The sequence below is a fragment of the Varroa jacobsoni genome, unplaced genomic scaffold, assembly GCF_002532875.2.
Source record: "Varroa jacobsoni isolate VJ856 unplaced genomic scaffold, vjacob_1.0 scaffold_17, whole genome shotgun sequence".
Classification (NCBI taxonomy): domain Eukaryota; kingdom Metazoa; phylum Arthropoda; class Arachnida; order Mesostigmata; family Varroidae; genus Varroa; species Varroa jacobsoni.
This window is the reverse complement of record NW_019212919.1, coordinates 4,899-18,985: the sequence shown is the minus strand read 5'-3', so window position 1 is coordinate 18,985 and position 14,087 is coordinate 4,899. Positions and strand designations below refer to the sequence as shown.

Genomic DNA, 14,087 nt, shown 5'->3' with positions numbered 1-14,087 from the left:
ATAAGATAATGTTTAAGCGAACGATCTCGTGATTATTAAACTGGCATGTTACGTTAGCGTATACAGATACAAGCATACGCAGTTATGTCATGACTAGACCTTACCGTCCAATTGCTGGTAGGAATGTATGTGTTCGTTCAGAGGTTAGTGTAGATGTTTATACATCACATACGGCGTCGTGTTATAGCGAACGTATGCCGCGACGGTTTCCGCAAACAGTTTCCCTGACGCAGACAAAGGCCTAGCTATATTCTATAGTCATAAGAATAGGCAGTATTGTTTCCATTCAACTGTGTCTCCCCTGTGCGCACGCAGCGACCCTAATGGGCCTTCGCACACTGGAATGGCTCACCACCAGGGACGCGGTAAGGATAAGCAGGAGCCTGTTGCGTGGCCACAGTTCGAGCCTATTCATAAAATGCACCTGGTACTGGCGGGTAAGTGCGTAATTTTATTAGTGTTGCGGAAAGAAGCCTGTCTGTGTAATGTCAATCGCCTACCGTACAAATAGGTAATTGTCTACTACGGTCGTGAATGGCGTCCGCTTTTATGATCACGATTATTATTGTCACTATTAGTATTATTATTATTATTATTATTATACTTTGTACAAATGTAACGCAATGCTTAATTCTAATATTGAACCCTTTCTTATAAATATATACATGTACACAGGTAGGTATATATACAGCTGTAATTAGCTATGGTTTAACTAGGTCACTCATATACAGTAGAGTTTCAAGTTCTGAGAAAACAATTTTATATCTTGCTTTCCCCTTGTCATGAGTCTTCCGACATGTGTGGCTGCCTCTCACTTCTTTGGTTAGTTCTGACTAAAGCTAAATGAAACCACGTGAGAGTCTGAATCTAGTGGTCTAAAAGGGAACCGCGAAAGTAAGGGGTAAAAGACTAAAGGAATATGGAGGCCAGCAATGCTTAAGACCACAACGAAGAACCTAGCCATTGTTACATCAATTGTTTGCTACTGTATGCGCATTTGGGGAAGTGGAAGACAAGTTATTTGCTATGCAAATCAGTAGCCATATTGCACCAGACTGAAAGGCAGAAATCTCTGCAAGGGATCTACCTGTGCCACCTATCTCCAAAAGAGCGAGGAGGAGCTTTTTGAAACGGAAAACGGGCGTACGGGATAGAGGCAGAGGGCAAAAGAATAGCTGCAGAATGCGGCCATTTTCGTCCATGTGTGATTCCAAGGCATGAAAGTTTCGTTGCTAAATCAGGAAGTTTTCCTGCCGTTCTGCTCTAGTTCATGTGAAGGGGTGTTTGTGACCTCTGGCAGGTATCTTTATACAAGGAAAGCTGAGTGGATCGACTGGCGCTGTGTGGAGGCGATTACCTTTCGTAGGAACAACTTGGTGAAAATCTGCGGAAGAAAGTTACCTGTGTAAACCGTATTATGCTGCATCGCTACCTTGAGCTTATATATGGTGTATCGCTGAAAATGTTAGAAACGAAAAAGGCACATCTCTGGAACCGAAAGCTTTTTTCACTGTTTCAACGCATCCAACGACGTTTAGGATTATGTTTCTACTGCTGCTATTATGTTACTACTGAACATGACTGACAAAGCCCCGTCCTTGTCTGCATCTCTAATAGGCTGTTAAGGAGAATGTCTTCAATAGATAGAACAAATGCAGTAGGCTGAGTTCCGCAGAAGGCCTTTTGAAGGACAAGGAATAGAAAAGACGCATATAGCACCTGGCATCCGCTTCTGGTTCGCCTGCTCTATCTAACAAGCTGATATTAAGCATCCGATAAGTGGCATACACAATATGAAGAATTTGTCTTCGTTGAAGCAGCAATACAATAGCGACGACAATAGGTTGAAATGTAAATGTGATTAATGTAAAAATTATCAATTCTATATCAGCTTCTGGATGCTATCGTCCGCAATATAATGCGGAAATAGCCGTCGTAAACAATGCACTATAAAAGATATGCCAGATGGCTGTGTCGAAGTGCTTATTCATATGTGGTCGAGTCGTGGGGCTGCTTATCGCTGGTGGGTTCACAGGCGTACGTAATGACGGCAAACCCTTGTTCAGGGACTTTTGGATAGCCTGCTGGTCCTAGCATTTCTCGTTTTCCCTGAAGAAGATCACGTAACATCTGTCCTGGTCTAGAATGCTTTCTTGCTATGTTTAAGCCAAAGTGACACAGATAAGCCTTTGAAGACATTAAAGTGAATTGAAATGTGTGAATGCGATTTCTGTTGGACTGCACAATATGAATCGACTAACAAATAAAGCAGAAGTCGATAAATTAATTTTTAACAGTCTTTTTTTTTTTATTACTAATTATTAAGTTGAAATTAGGTTCTTAAAAGCAATAGCTTAATGTTGGGTCCAAATGTTTTAAGACTTTTTGCAGTTACTTTTAATTCCGGAGCATCTGCAACTTTTCTCTATACGTTATGTGAAGCTATACACATATATATATATATGAATTTATTTACCTTGAATATAAGCATGTTTTACAGTGGAAAATGACAAACATTGTTCAGCAATATCTGTGCCGGCTTTGTTGCGTGACCCATGGCACAAACTCTATCGGCCATGCTTTTCTTCTGCCATCGTACGCTGGTTGCATTGCAGATGGCGCCGCCCGCACTGGCAGTCACTGGGATGCTCATCGACTGTCCATCTGGAACCGCTTACTGCCGGCGCTGCATAGGCCGACTCGAGGCCTTGGCGCCCAGGCCGGTAGTGGCGTGGCACAAGCGTCTCTTTCCCCACTTCAATCACAAGCCCAGCTGCAACATCAATTGCTTGAAGATTTCGACAATCCGGCTTCGTTTGCCGGTAGCATACGTAATATCTCGTTTCTACTCCATCCGGTGACGGCTATCGGGCAACAGCACGTGTCTCAGCCAGGAAAAGCCGATTCATCCCGGGGAGGATCGCTAGTTTCGGCCGTCAACAACCTAGACGATACCGGTGAGTTGGTCAGCAAGAAACGCGATCCCGCAGAGTCTTCCACCATGTACTATACAACTCTTGCGAGACTGCATGTATTTGTTAAAGTACTATTTTCTTTTTGGCTATTTTATATTAGATATTATCGCTACCCAAGCACTGTATATAATTCAGTCGTTTCGAATATGTGTCAAAACAAAATTGCATACAAACCGGTGCAAATCAAACATTATTTGTTGATTTTTTTTGTGTGCAGTGGACAAATAGTGGCATAATTGTATTATCGCTTTTCACTTAAGGACGCTTGAAGTGGTCTGGTAGGTTTGTTTAGTGCTGTCATTTGTATTTATATAATGACCGCAATCACCGACTGGAATCCGTCAGGAACAATCAGATCTGATGCCTTCCGCAAAAGGTGCGTTCCAGCTTCTACTGATACCAAATCTACCTGAAGTGCTTGTTGGCTGTCGGAGAATAACCCTGATCGATCCGTATCGCAAACAAAAACCTATTCGCAATGTTACCAGGCGTTAAGCCTGCTTGTACTCGATATGATCTCCAGCGTTACGTCACACGCCGTCCCTGTTTCAATATCAACTATTCTAGCTTACATGCTTGTTCGTATGTTTGTAGGTGTCGATCGATCGAATTAATTTTCGACTCCTGGCTACGCTCATTCCTGTCGTTTGCCTATCTTGCCTATCTGAAATTTATACGTTTTCTAGTTTACGATTTAATCGTAGATCAGTAATCCATCGCCTAAATCAATTGAGATTCTGTTTACTTTTCCGTCAAACATCAGTTGGCCTCTTGGCCAGCAAATCAATATTAGTAGAGCCTGCAAGCACCTCGGTCACGCACGCTTAGCCGTTTGCAGCTACACCGAACGTACGGTTCAGCTGCACTCTATCTTGCCTTAGCGAAACTGTGTAGACTTGATGGATCGGACGTCAATTAAGCCTTGGTCGGCTTTTGTCGTACATTTCCATGATGTTTATTCGACGGCTGACCAATAAGCCAAGCAGAAAACATATTTAGCTGACTGAAAAGTCAAATCGACTTGTGATAACCTGCCGAAGAAACCGGCCATTGCTTTGGCGTTCGCCACCCCGACAGCTGCAAAAATTGACAGTATATTGATTTTCTCTGCCTCGTTCCTTTGAATGGATTATATAAGAGTCATCACCTGTCACACTGATCACTGCCGCCAAAGGCAATGTATAAGTTTCGGCTAACTGTAGTGCTGAAACACAAAATTAACTGCGGACGTAAAAGTAAATGCAGGCAAAATACAAGTCAATGTCAATTTTGTGACTCATCCCTGCTCACGACTGGGCGACAGCTGTTTGTATGTACAAGAATGTACGCTGTACGCCTTACGTTCTTTCCTTGCCCTTATTGATTTGGAGCGTATGCATGAAATAACGTTTAACCGAAAAATGCTCTGAGGATATGTTTCCGAGTTCTTAAGATATATATATATATATATATATATATATATATATATATCTTAACTTCAAAAAATGTGGATTCCTATCCCATTAAAATGCTCTATCTTTATTATTTTAGTAGAACTGTATCTGGTATAGAATTTTTTTAAAATCATTTTAATGAATATGATATATTTGAAAACACTTAGGTAACTACCCCTAATGCTTCGTTGGTGAACTCAACTAGAATCAAGTACATATTATTGACTGAATGCTTTTTACTGAAGTGATAGGAAATAGGTGTAACACCTTCAGTTGTAACAGTCTTTCATTTCTTTTGTTTCTGACAGAAATTAGCGGTCGACAAGATACATCTTCAAAGAAGAATCTTCAAAGTCAGCCAGGATCTTCGGAGCAATCCGGCGTCACTCTTGAAAGTGCCAGCTCGCCGTTCAACGCCTTGGCGACACTTACTAGCGGCCCATATTCAAGGTAAAATATTACTACATCGTTTAGCCTATGTGCTTCTTCTACGTGGCGTATAATCTTCAGTTGTTTTTACTAAGTTTCCAGTTAATAAAGCGACATTTAAAAAACAGAAGAGCTTTCGAACAATAACTTTACGGAAGTTACTGTACATTTCAGACTAAGCTCCTTAAGTGTACCCATTGAAATGGTACTTTATAGCCGTGCAGGCCATAAATATAGGTTTTTCATCTACGAGTTACAATAACGTGAAGTCATGTTGTGGTTTCCTTGTAACCATGGCACAGACCATTATTGACAGTATTAGTGGTCGGCTGCTCGTTGCTTGTGGTAAACCTATTGGTTTTTGTGGGAACGTTCTGCCAACATCGGGAAAGGGGCGCTGCAGCAGGAGACGTCAAAAGTTCAAAGCAGATGGGCGCAAAAAAAATAGCAGGCACCCTCAAAACGGGTGGGACCGATGCCAGTCCGTCGGAACATACAGCATCGGCCAAGGCGGTAAGTAGCTTTTAAATTCTCTGCCTTACGTAGCTGTCGACTGCAAATTTACGTACCGGATATCGTATCATTGTACCCTTACTTTACCGTGTTTTCTGAACAGCTTTTCTCGTTATCGCTGAAGTCTATTTTCCCTAATATCGATGGGTTTTACCGTTTTATGTCCGCGGATTTCCAATGCTTATCTTTGATAGTATTGCTCATTAGAAGTTTATGAACCGAAGTCGAAGTGGCGATTGGAATCGAAGTTTACGACGGTTCAGTGGACCACTTAACGATAATAAAGCGCTCGATGCTGGGTTGGCTTTAGTATCTAACATTCAGATCAATTACGTCTCATTTCTTTTGGGCTCGTGTCATGCCACAGCCATGCTTGTGTCCTTTTCCATGATACGCACCCCCGCGGAAGTTCAATTGCTCTTCAGGGTACAGCAGTAACTGCATTTAGCGGCGGCTGCTTTTGGCCATTGGTCATCAACGCTTTAGTAAAGTGCAGCTGGTGAACCAATGGGAACTAAGCGGTGATCGTCTTCGCAGCGATCCACGCCGTTCAGTGGGAAAGAGTGCGAATGAATTTTATTCCCAATTAGTAGCTTAAAACTGTATCGAAGCTAGCGTTTACCCCTCAACAACCCCGAAGGAAATTTAGTTCTGACTTTTGCGACATCCATTTGTTACATTTATAGCCAGGTTGTTACGTGCAATGGGGGAAAAACGGACAGTACGGCAGAAGTTTGTGCGTGAAGGAATCGCGATAGAGGAAAAAGCACTTACATCATAATGTTTTTTTATTTTTCTTAATTTTTTTATGTAATATTTATTTTTATTTAAACATGAATACCACTGTGTGAGTTGATATTGGATTGAGCGGATACCCAACCGTGAGTTCGACTCCATGGTATAAATCGATAGTTTATACTATTTGGTTATTCCTGTCTTCAGTTGTAGTATCACACGGCTGGCTGGCTATACAGAGTATACGACGCTTACGTATCGCGGACATATTCGAATAAAACTTAGTATTTTCTCTAAGCACTGGACAACTCTGCGGAAAATCCGTCTTGTATTCTAAGGCGTTTCTTCCATCAAAAGGCACTTGATGGATTCTGGCAGAGGAATTTTATACGGCCAACTAACACTTGGCAATTTGTCTACATTTGCAGTCCATAAAGGAGGAGGATGTTTGTCTACAGAAGACAATCCTGCAGAAAGATGCAGCCATGCTATTTCTTCAGGAAGCAACGCCTAATGGCTCTCCGGCCGCACTGGTAAGGGTGACTACTTATCAAATTCACTGCGACAACACTGAAGCAACGTCCATATCGATTACGTGGGTAAGATAAAGATCAAATGGTAACAAGGAGAATTATTCTTTTTTCTTTAGTCGAGTTTTACCCGCAAAGCACAAACAGCAAGCTCGGTCAGTATAAATGCAAGCTAATTAATTGTACCTTTTTTTTTAACTCACTTCAATCATTCTTAAATCAACATCCACACCTGCAACAGCATCAGGCGCAAGCGAATATCGATCTAAACGATGACAGTATTCTATCTGATGTGGCCAATTCAAGTTCAGCCATTCTCGGACCCGTTGAACTTGAAGCTTGCTTCCTGTATCAGTTACCACCAGACTTCGTCTCGGCCAGGTTACCTCATGGCCATCGGGTGCGTCATGTCTCCACGACCGCCAATTGGATTAACTTACCGTAACTTTTTTTTTATCTGCTTGCATTATAACTATATTGGTCTTAACCACTGTCGCGAGCGTACCAAAAACAATTTTGTTGACAATCTCGTCATATTGTGCTTTCGGTAGTTTGTTAAGATGGCAGCTACTAACCATCAATATCAGACGCATCGCGAAGTGCTTGAATACGGCTGAGAAACGTTTCGCCTTCCATTTGCTTTAGGTGTCTGTGGCCTAATTAAAACTGGTAAACCTGTTCCATCGGATCAGTCGAACGTACTTACGTATGAGACAAATCTATATGCTTTGAACAAAATTCCAAAACAGAGTACTTTAAAACTCTGTAAAATGTTACCTAAGCAAATTGATTTTTTATTACTTTCGGCCAAGAAACCCCACAGGAAGACTCGCGCACACAGAAATAACTCCGACTACCCACACGTACGATACGCTTATATAATAACAATAAAACAGTTAAATAACAACTATTGATTGTCATTAAACTAATATCGCACTGACATCCTCTGGTATTACTAATCGTAGCTCAATACAGCTTTAAGTTACAAGAAACCGGGCGAAGCCAACACAAAACAAAAAAGGTGTAGAGAGCGGACGAAAGAATACGAAGGATACGAACGATGATCTATTTATTGAATGCGTTTCAAAAATGTATCAGGGAAGTATCAGCGGTCGATCTTTCACGGTCATGGACGGCGTTCGGAAATTGGCCGCAATAGAAGTGAACAGTAGTCCCCCTATAGGGGTGGGTGCATGCCACGTGCCCAATGTCGTCCCTCTAGGAACAATCGGCCAGGCCCCTGCAACACCAGTAGGGCGTACACCGCAGATCAACCCTCAGGGCCAACAGCAGACGACCCAAGGCGGCCTCCTGGCGGCGATTCCGCCCACGACGCCGCAGCTACCTCGAAGTCACCAGGCGGCTACCGGCAACGTCCTGCCTCAGCCAGACGTCGCTGTCACGTCGTCGACAGCTCAATCTGTCACAGCCACAATGACTCTGGCGAGGTCAGTTGAGCTGAGTTCGCCTTGATTTGTCGCCTCGTTAGCAGATTGCGTCTCTAATTTTATATGAGAGAATAGGAGAGTAAAATGGGACCAAGCAGCAGAAGTACCAAGCCAGGTAGCGAAAGCTTAAGCTTCACATCTCTTGCAGGTCCTCCCATATATATATACGGTAGGACACTTAAATCGGGACCTTCTATCATGCCTTGCTTCTAATACTAACGAATTTTTTTACATATACTAGGAATGTTGTCCTTAGCAGTAATGTTTATTTAAAATAATTCATATTCGCTGCGATTGCAGCTTCAGTTTGGAACCTAAGCCACACACTACTCACCTTCAATGAATTTAATTCGTCTTAACTTTTTTTAAAAGTAACCGTGCGTTAAGCGATCTTGACAAGCGTAAATTGGTCAAAGTGTCAAGTACGCTGCGTACAAAAAAATTGAAAACTAAGTGGGTTGATTGCAAGGTTTTCAAGGTCTCGGAAAATCTAAGGGTTTAGAACACCCAAAAAGTGCAAAAAGGTGCAAAATGTCTCACAAAAAAGTAACCGCTGAAACGTATCTGGACAACCCAAGTGACAAATAATGTTTTCCTTTCTGAAACTGCTGTTCACTTTTGTACTAAAAACTGAGATATATCAGAAATGGTTTGCTATTTTAACGACTTTATGCCCCTAAAATCTAAAAATATTTGAAGATCTTATCGGAAATTCTGATTTGCTTCATGAAAATCTTCCGAGGATTTTTCAGAAACAGTATGAAAACTGACAATAACGGAAACCGTTGATCTTGGGTAAGAAAATGTTTTTGATATTGGTGGGGGTTTGCCCAGCGCAAAAATATAGGATGAGAGCATATCATTTTATTTCAAACTGCTGAAACGATGCATTCTTTGCACCATCATAAACATGAATTTATTTTACAAAGAACCTGTGTTCCTTTACCACTGAAAATACTGGGTTAACGTGTGCTCGTTACGACAAACAGTCCGCCAAAGTGGGTCCCAATTTAAAATCCGCACCATATATATATATAGAAGCAAGTAATGCGACAGGACACAGGCCCACGGTTGTGCAGCTGTGGCAAAGGTTCGCTTCAGAGTACGTCTACATTTTCAAGCTAATAGTGAGGAAATGTTCACCTGGGGCAATCTACCTAGCTATATTACTATTTGTATCAATATATATATATATATGCAATTGGGGCTCATATAAATCTCTAAAGAAAATGATGACCCATAACCTCTAAACGGAAACAAAGTGAAGCGTAGGTGAAGTTTAGATGAGCCACGACGACGGCTTAGTCAGCTATCCCAGCAGTCGAACCTAACTGCTTCAAATGGAAGCTAGATAAGATTCGCTAATTAGGATCTTATAAGATCGCTTTGATTAAAGATCTAAAAGTTTAGCATATACAGAGAAGAGTCTCCTAATCTGACACCTAATATATAATGCACTTTTCTAAATCATTAATGGCGTTTCCTGGCCTTATCAATTATTTCTAATCATTTGCTTGGAAAGAACTTGGGCAACATGGCTAATTGGTGTATAATGAACTTCTAATTCAGGCACTCTATGGCTCACCAGTTTGAAACACATCAACAATCCAGTGCGAAGGAATCGTAAGTATGAGAAAATATCTTACATGTCCCAATCCGTATAAAATAAGCGAAATATAAACTTCCGAATATAATAACTTCAATGTATGGAATCCAAAAGGAGGAGCAGGGAAGTAGGTAGACTAGATGAACTATTTATTGTAACCCTTCCTTGAAGCGTTAGCTCAGTTTAGAGGTCGTATTTTACTATTTAAGCACGGAGTTAATCATTTTTTTCTAGATTAAGTAAACATACAGCCAAATTAGTTAGTTTGCCTATTTTTTTGCCGCTTCGAAAATGTTTTTTTTCTGCGTCCACCTTACTTGCACTGATTAACAAAATAGTTTGAAGGGTATAAGCGGACTTAAAGCTAAAAAAAGGTTTTCAAAACAAATATGCTTACTCCGACCACTCCAGAGTGGAACTTTGCGAACGTTGTAACGGCGTAAACATACGTGTGGTGTGTAACAGATATATATATATATATATAACATACAGATACAGACCATATTTACATGATAGGTACTTTTTTTAATCGCCTCTGAACACGCTTCTTTGATAAAGCTGCGTTTGTTTATCGTCGCCTATAAATCAACTCATGGGAACAAAATCGTAATTTCTTTGAAGACAGTTACACGTCGACGTTTTTCGTAGGTTTTCAGCTGGTCTACTATTACCGTCGCGTTTTACTGGCTAGCATAGCAAGACCACTTACTTCGTCCATAAATGTATCTCTGAAGGTGTATCTGATACTTACGATAAGCATATGGTGCAGTCGAGACGTATCAGAGTGTGATGTGAGCCGTATTAGGTCAAACACGTGAAATGGCCAATTCTATGGTACCAACCTAACCTAATATATATATAGATAACCTAATAATGTTTATTCGTGTGAGTATGGCAGTTAGCTGTGTATATGATGCTAAGCAAAATATAATCAAGTGCTACACATTGTGATAGTCTTCCATTCATATAGGGTGATACGTTGTACGAAGCTTACTAGTGTACTCTTCACGCATGATTTCAGCGGAGGCCGATCTTCATTTAAAGGCGGCGAAGAAACCACCGTGTAATATTCTGTACATATAATAAATGAGTAGTAGCTACGTAACATAATGATAAGAGTAATTATCTGGGACTGGAAGGAATGATGAATAGGAAGAATACACATATAGAGAAGTATAGAAAATCATTAAGAGCAAGAGGATCCAAATGCGGTGTAACATGTAAGTGTGTGAAATATTGGCCAATCGGTACCAGCGAGAGGTAAACGGCTGATCGGCAGAAAAAATCGAGCTGAACGAAGACCAGTGATGCAGCGGACGACGAGTAACATTGACTCTGTCATCACTTATCTTGAATATAAACATTTCATATGTGAACATGCTAGTTTTCTTTCTTCGTTTGTCCAACTTAGGTACGAGGTCCGTCAGTTAAAGACGATTAATAGGGACCTGTTTTTAAGCAGTTAATAGTCCTGCTTGTTTCATCACAGTTATCACCGTGATCATCACAATTGAACGATCAATTGGGCGCAAAGCAGACGTGTAAGGGAATTAAAATTTGTAGCACAGCATATACTTAAACCGCAAATCTTTTGTGTCACTTAGCACAGGATCTATCTATATATGAAAATTGTAGTTGATAAGAAAATTGATAGGGATGCTTCACCTTACCACTACAGTCAACAAATAATCATAATATTAATCGGCAAAATTTAGACGGTTGACTATACAAAGCCATTTCTGTTTTCATTTTCCTTTGGTTTCATTAAACCTATCATTTCACGCTCTACATTTGATTTAAGGTCAAGCATTATATATATATATATATATATATATATATATATATATATGTACGAGATTCAGCGTCTACATTTTATAGTCTTGCTTCTGAAGGGCGGCATGTCCTCTTTCAGGTCTTATTGTACACATTTTTCCAGCTATTCAGTAAAGCTTTATCCAAATGTACTATTATGCCCAGGACCAAAACTTGATTTCCACACTTTTGTTAACTGTGGTTAGCTTTCTTCCGAACGAAAAGAATATTAATTTTCGCTCGTGTTTGCCACTCCAATATATTCCTGATCCATCACTTTTCTGGTGCCACACTGTCCCCACCGTGTTTTTGTCTACTGTCTCGCCAAGGCTAAGTGGTCGGTATGCCGAATCCTGTGGGCAGTCTTATGCTTTCTATAGACGACTAGCGAGATCAGGCCAAGCCACACAATTCTTCTCCGTAGTTCGCTAACCTCTATAGACGAATTTTTATAGGTCTTCAATCAGGGCCTCCGTGGACTGGAAGGTGCCCAGAAAACGAACGAAGCCGGTGTGATTGCGCACGGTAGCTACCGTGCAGCATCCGCTTATTGCATCCGCTGTCTCTCAACGATAACGTAGGCCAACACAGTCTGACCGGCCAGTTGGACTTCCGACCAAGGCTATAGATCTCGAATGTTCTGGTCTCCCCCATTGTGCAGCTTGTCGCATGATACAGTGCGATCACGTTGCGTGTGAAGGTGCTATTGTTACTGAAACTACGGAAATCAAATGTAGAAAACAATAGAATAAAAAGCAATAGAGCAGGTTTGATGAGCGTACTTTCAGCAAAAAGTGGAACGAGTACTGACCAAAAAGCTCCGACTACCCCGTAGCGGAAGGTCCACTTAGGCTTTTAACCAGAAGGTCGTAATCGGATGAGGGTGTGAAGTGGCGGGGCTACCAGGGGAGGTTGTGGAAATGTTCGAAAAGCTGTCAAAATCAGGGATCCTTCTTATTAACGAAGCTTTAAAGTGTAGAAAAGTTAATTTTAGCCATAGCTAGCCATGAGAAAACATATTAGACTCCTATCGATTGCCGCTTTTCGAGTTACTTTTTATGCATTATAAGCCGTTGTTGATCTCTATTCAACTATTCATATCCGCCAATTATACGGACATTGAGGATATCGATAGTATAATATTAGCATCTTTTATGCGCAGCCGCGTTTGGTTCTTCCTCTTCATCAAAACAGGTAAACACTAGTTAAAGGACCTGAATATACTAAAGCAATGTTTAAATGCTGCTTTGGCCTAGCTAAATACAATCGATTGTACTCGTTGCATAGTAAGCCGTTAAGCATTTCAAATCTCGCGCCTTTGACCCCCAAACGGGCTACATTTTAGCAAGCTGGTAAGGTCGACTGCAGTTATCAACGTGGCTATTGTGATTATCTCTCCAACCATTATAATGTATCCATTATTATATGTAAACATACATATCTGCAAACTACGTCTGTAAAGACTGATCCAAAACGGGACAAGAGATTTTCAAGATCCATTTAAAAAGAATCCTCCGACAACAAATTACGTATACATACGGGGATTTTGAGCCACGGAACGACGTATGACTTGCAAGATATCAAAATGCCAGTTTGCAGATGAGTCAGAACCGTATGACTATTGACAACAGACAGCACACAGATAAGCGACTTCCATGAAAAGAAATGCTTCTCTTTGTTGGAAAAGATATAAATTTTCTATTTGAATCTCATAGGAGTTAAGTCATATTGTGCAAGATCAAACGCGGTCACTTAAACTCTATTTAATCATTCACACTCGATATATTACTAACCTTTCGAGACGGCACAGAGGTAAACACAAAAGACGAATCCGCTAACTGGTAAAAAAAAAATTACCAAAAGCTGATCGTCTACACGCTCGTTACTATGCTTTTTAGAGGTGCACACAATGGACGCGAGCAACTCATGCTAGAAACGCTTCAGAGAGTGCCCAATATATAGCGCACAAGCTTTAGAATGCACTCATAATTTTAGGCTTGACATATAGAAGTCTTCAATGGCTATTGAAATAGGCTTAGAACTTGTGCGCTTCATCTAAACATCTAATCAGCCAGACTGGTTACGTAAAAAACAATCGCTGTCATCGGTTGTGGTATCCTTCCTTAAGTATCGTTTAGTCGATGAAAGTAAGCATCGCAACAGGCAAACCTATTCCCCATTTTAGCATTTATTTTATTTTGTCAACTTTAAGATTGTCAACTGTACCCCAGCCGTTATGCTCGAACATGCTCGCTGCGCAAATCTTCTGCGTTCCATTAAGATGCCACAAAATCAGTATGAACACAAGCTTCGATCAGCCAAAAATTTTTTTCGTGTGTCCCCTTGTTTTTCTCTCAAGTCAAGTTTGCAGCTCGTGTGTATCATGGTCAAGACAGTATTCGTTCTCGTTACGTGTCAACGACAGTTTCAAATACAACAGCGCCGCCGTCTGACATAATGCGTCCAATAAAGAATTCGTTTTCCTTGAAAAAATAAATCAAGCCCTTTGGTCAATACCGAAAAATCAATGATCCCCGCACCAGGACGCCCGCCTGTACAGCCTGACATCGGCGTACGGATATGACGAGTTGCTTGGGCTTGTCAAT

General features: G+C 40.9%; 1 protein-coding gene across 5 annotated transcripts in view; it reads left to right on the top strand.

The window, feature by feature from the left end:
• LOC111272125 (neuroligin-1) overlaps positions 1 to 11,045 on the top strand; it is a 58,745-nt gene extending 47,700 nt beyond the window's left edge. For 3 of the 5 annotated variants that reach the window (XM_022853406.2, XM_022853484.2, XM_022853850.1), the window contains 9 exons: positions 316 to 437; positions 2,616 to 2,957; positions 4,717 to 4,858; positions 5,140 to 5,350; positions 6,514 to 6,618; positions 6,857 to 7,015; positions 7,714 to 8,063; positions 9,633 to 9,686; positions 10,691 to 11,045. In XM_022853406.2, the coding sequence (XP_022709141.1) occupies positions 316 to 437; positions 2,616 to 2,957; positions 4,717 to 4,858; positions 5,140 to 5,350; positions 6,514 to 6,618; positions 6,857 to 7,015; positions 7,714 to 8,063; positions 9,633 to 9,686; positions 10,691 to 10,736 (1,531 nt within the window). In that variant the 3' untranslated portion in view covers positions 10,737 to 11,045. The remainder of the gene's footprint in view (positions 1 to 315; positions 438 to 2,615; positions 2,958 to 4,716; positions 4,859 to 5,139; positions 5,351 to 6,513; positions 6,619 to 6,856; positions 7,016 to 7,713; positions 8,064 to 9,632; positions 9,687 to 10,690) is intronic. The other 2 variants (XM_022853627.2, XM_022853778.2) reach the window with 2 other exon arrangements.
• The last annotated feature ends 3,042 nt before the right edge of the window (positions 11,046 to 14,087 follow it).